The sequence below is a fragment of the Hyperolius riggenbachi genome, chromosome 1 (assembly GCF_040937935.1).
Source record: "Hyperolius riggenbachi isolate aHypRig1 chromosome 1, aHypRig1.pri, whole genome shotgun sequence".
Classification (NCBI taxonomy): domain Eukaryota; kingdom Metazoa; phylum Chordata; class Amphibia; order Anura; family Hyperoliidae; genus Hyperolius; species Hyperolius riggenbachi.
Genome location: NC_090646.1, coordinates 663,463,705 through 663,468,496, shown reverse-complemented (window position 1 = coordinate 663,468,496; position 4,792 = coordinate 663,463,705). Strand labels below are relative to the sequence as shown.

The window sequence follows — 4,792 nt, the reverse complement described above, 5'->3', positions numbered from 1 at the left end:
CTTAATACTTCCTCTCTCTGTTCCCTGTTCCAGCACTGTCCCACCAAAATTCCCCAAATTTTGCACCTTTGGGACTCCTTGGAAGGCTTTGGAAGCACTCATGTTACTGAGAACCTTTCAAGACAGGTTCATCCGCACTGTACAAGCATGAGCACGAACGTGTCTTCAGAAGTACTTAGAAAAGCAAGTACATACGAAGCCTCCAGAGGAGTCCTGAAGGCATATTCCGACATTCTAGTCAGATAACCTCAAGGGGGGCCCGGAGGTGGAGCAAGGGCATTGAGAGAGGATTGCGAGGGCTCTTTTTGGTACAGTAAATAACTCATTTTTTCCCCCTCTTTTCGGGTTTCCTTTAATGCTTGTAACTGGACATGACTAGTTATTTTTGTTTTTCCCTAGGAGGCACATACACAAGGCTACTTAATTTTGGTGTCTAGGCAACCTAGCTGCTTTATTCTTCTATCTGCGGGACACACAGCTGATTAATAAATGTAATAACTGCAGTGCAGCCCACAGATTTCCTCTGTAGTAGTATAATGCGCTGCAATCTCAAATTGCCCTGGGATTTCCCAACATGGTTGCAGAATGGGGACTGAAAAAATGTATAAGTGAGCTTGAGGAGGAACAGTTCTCACTTGACCAGGTGTATTATTTCCATAAAAAGACACATGGAACGACATATGTTTCAAGAACTTTATTGGAAGGAATCAAGATATTAGATTTCTATGACTTTAATAGGCATGATGGAGACGCCTAAAGGAGCCAACTCTGGGGCTTGAGGCTCCCCAATCGTTGTATCTCCTGTACTCTCCAGGTCTGAGGTAATACTGGCGCCCTCTATAGTTGGGTTCATCATAGAACATCCAGTAGCCATCTTGGACGTGGGCGGAGTGGATGTCATGGAAGCGGAACCTCTCATGGACATGGGGACAATCTTCAGTGAACTCCATCATCTGACCTCTGAAGTCCTCCCTCTCGTAGATCCTGATTCTGAAGGAGCCTTGGTGCTAGTAAAATAAATGATAGCAGAATAAAACAGGATGTGATCAAGAACATAAGTAATGTGGTCAACAACATAGCAAAACTCCTGATGTTTAAGTAGTATTAAGAATGAAGAGGAGGAGAATAAGTATATAGATCTATAAAACAGTTTGCTATATTAAAAGTCTTCTCCAGGGTGTTTTGCCTTCCCTTACAGATCAATATACCTCCATTCGAAACGCCCTTAATACTCACTTACAGGGTCTACATCTATGGGGATCACACAACACCTATTCTCAAGTGGACTACAATGTTCCTACCACAAAATCAGTACCAGTGAATCCTTTTTAACTTCAGAGAAGTCACATGGTCACAAGCCAACAGCTCTTGTACACATACTTACCTCTTCATCTTTATGGCTAAGTTCATATGGATGACATCAGGGGGTACATGTATTTTACTACCTTCTCAACCTCCTACCATGTCTGCCCCTCTGGCTTCAACCTTTTAAATTATCTTAGAACATTGATCTTCCATAATCTATTACACATGGTTCAGGATTGTAGCCACTCAGAAAATGCTGCATGCCATTCTTCTTCTATCCTAGTTGAGAAGGTAGGACAAATGAGGTCCACCTCAGCATAATAATCATCTATGTGCTTACAATGGCTGATAAATCTCAGCGTAAAGGAATAGTGTATTCACTCATGTACTTCTCTCTGTGGTTTTGAGCAAATGAGCATGTATGTATGTACAGCTATTTCCTGTATGTACAGGAAGTTGTCATCATTCTGGTCCTGTACCAGAGATGGATTAAGATGAAATGGAGCCCTAGGCAAGGTAGAAGATTTAGCACCCTCTTGTGGTCCTTTTAGTAAGCTGAAGTGGAGAGAGGTCAGAGAAGGTGACAGGTGGGCCCCTTAAAACCCACTAGGCCCCAAGCACCTGCCTAGGTTGCCTGGTGGATGATCCCGGCCTGTCCTGTACTGTCCTCTAAAACTGCCACTGATAAAAAAAAACTTATGAAAACTGATAGGACAGGACTGGAATGGAACTGTATTTGTTTCCATCTGATGTATGTGTGAACAAAGCCGCATTGTGGTATGCCCCCTCCCTCCCCATCTCTCCCCCACCTCCCCAAACACACACACCATAACCACCACTGCTGCCATGTGTACATGCCAGGTAGTTTTCCTGAACTGCATAGTGCCCCAATGGTGGTAAAATGCTAATAGTAATGAGCCTTGCTAACTTGTAGTCTTTTCTTTTTTTTACCTGGGGGCTCATCCGACAAGACCTAATGGAGTCATTGTAGCCCATCCATTGCTGGAAGTTAGGATATTCCCCTCTGTGCAGGTAGTACTGGTGTCCTCTGTAGTTGGGCTGCTCATACAGGATCCAGTTCCCACTCTCCACACGGATGGAGTTGCAGCGGTTGAAGTAAGAGGACATGTCAGGGCATTCACCGTTACACTCATAGGAGCGTCCCTGGAAGTTCCTGTCCTCGTAGAAGAAGATCTGTGGAGTAAAGTTGAGAAAATGTATTGTTATTAAACATATAATTAACACTGCTACCCAAGGGCATGACTGTGCTCCAGAAGGACAAGGGTTCTATTTCGAGGTTGAAATGTTGCAGGTCCAGGAGTGGACCATCGTAAGTGACTAACAAGGCTAATCTCTTCCCCCAATAGCCAAACGTTTTGAATCAGGATGATACCATTTATTGGCTAACTTAAAAGAATAAGAGTAAGCGAGCTTTCGGCTGTTAAGCCTTCGTCGGGCTTCAATCCTGTTTGCTCGCAAGTGTATGGAACAGACAGCTATATGCGAGGATTGAAGCCCGACGAAGGCTTAACAGCTGAAAGTACTCTTATTCTTTAAAGTTAGCCAATAAATGATATCATCCTGATTCAAAAGGTCTTGCGTTTACTGATGGCTAACACGGTACAATACCCTACTGCTGCCCCTGTAGCCAAATACACACGTTAGATGGTTATGTGCCGTGAATCCAGCAGATGTGCAGAAGCCCCCAATTCCCCTGATTTTTGACAACTGATATGCTTGGTGGATCAACTCAGCCAAGTGCAGGCCAAGGGCATTGTTGTCCTACTTACCCCACCCACTCTGCCACTCCATCATCCACAATGCCTTCTGTCACCACCCTCCTCCTTAGTAACACAGCGCGTTTGTACAGCTTTAGGCGCAAAAATTTCACCTGAGCGAGAATAAGCGCTGATTTCACAGTGTTCTTTGCGTCATCTTTGAGGTAAGCCACCTCTCATTTATATATTGTATTGGGTTTATTACATTTTAACACTTTTGGGTGGCTCTTTCTCCCCATTATCTTATCACCTCCATTCTAGGATGTTAACCCTGCCAGCACACTTGGGTGCCGTGTACAGGGTTTCCCAATTTTTTTTTCTTGAAGAGTGCGACTACAAGTAGAGAGACCCAGATACCTGAGTGGAGATGGTTGTACTCTCCACCTGTCTAATTAGTTGGTTGCCCCATTGCAACCTTATTTTAAGAGTACCAATTATTGATCTGCTTATTTTTTTACTACACTCTAATGTACTTCACTATCTGGTCTCCTGTTGTCTCTCTGTTTTTTTTTTGTTTTTTTTAAGTTACAGTTCTACTGGATCACAATTACCATGTTCCTAATTGAACATGAGTTTTGACTGGACAGGTGGCTCATGGTAAAATATACTAAACTTCAGGCTGATACCCAATGAATGAAGCTTTGCCATGGATGAGGAATAAGAAGGAATGTTAGAGGAGTAGACAAGGTTAGAGCTTGGGAATTATAGGGGTAGGCAGGAAAGTAGGTAAGTTAGGTTTTGACCCAGACACAAGATTAAGATCAGATAGAGGAGAGGAGGAAGATCAGGGATTTGTACACCAGGTGGAAGTGAGATTAGGGTTAGGCAAGGGAGTTGCAGCTAGTCAGGGATAGAGGGAGGACAGTGTTACACATAAAGAATGGGGAGAGGTTAGGTTTAGGTTAGGCCTTGTGGGAGGGTTGGCATTAGGGATCTTGGAGGACATCTAAAACTGAATATAGACACTATTAGCTTATAACCCAAAACTGTACTTTTGGCCTCTGATGAAGCGAGCATAAACGCAAAATGTCTGTTAGGCCATACACACTGCATTGCCTGTCTTCCGTGAGGATGTATTAAAGGTGTTCCTACAAAGTGTATGTGGTTGGAGCCTGAATATTTCAAGCTTCATTCCACCAAAAGGGCTTCTTTTAGGCAAAGGTATTCCAGGTATTCTAGGCTATTGCCTGGAGTGCGATTGGTCCTGGGGGCGCCATGACTCTGGATTAAGCCACACACCCCAGACTAAACCCCACCTTTAAAGGTGTTCTATCATCTGCTTCTGCTGTGTCTGGATAGTGTAAGTTGCAGGCAGCCACCCCTTCCCCCCCCCCCCCGTGCATTCCTATGTCCCCCTGTGCCTCCTTCTGTCTCCCTGTACCTCCTTCTGTTTCCCTGTGCCTCCTTCTGTCCCCCTTTGTACTACCTTATGTCCTCCTTCTAGTGCAAACAGAAATGCAAACATACACAAAAAAGAGCATATTTAGCATTCAGTAATCAAACCTTGATCAGAAGCATACGACTTAAAGATACTAGTCAGACTATATATTAGGATATAAATAATATCCTAATATAAATATTAGCTGTTATGGTCATTATCACCTTTTTCTCCCAGTTCAGATACCGATATACTCACACCCCCAAAAATAGAAAAACATTTGCTATGTGCTTACCTTTCCCATTTTGCTTGCTGTGTCGGTGTACTCCTC

At 43.6% G+C, this 4,792-nt stretch overlaps 1 protein-coding gene across 1 annotated transcript; it reads right to left on the bottom strand.

Annotated features, from left to right (window-relative positions):
• Positions 1 to 679: 679 nt before the first annotated feature.
• Positions 680 to 4,792, bottom strand: LOC137532283 (gamma-crystallin-3-like). Its single transcript, XM_068252641.1, has 3 exons — positions 4,757 to 4,792; positions 2,257 to 2,499; positions 680 to 1,007 (listed from the first exon to the last, which is right to left on the bottom strand). Exons 1-3 carry the CDS (start codon positions 4,763 to 4,765, stop codon positions 732 to 734), a joined length of 528 nt encoding a protein of 175 aa, XP_068108742.1. The 5' UTR covers positions 4,766 to 4,792; the 3' UTR covers positions 680 to 731.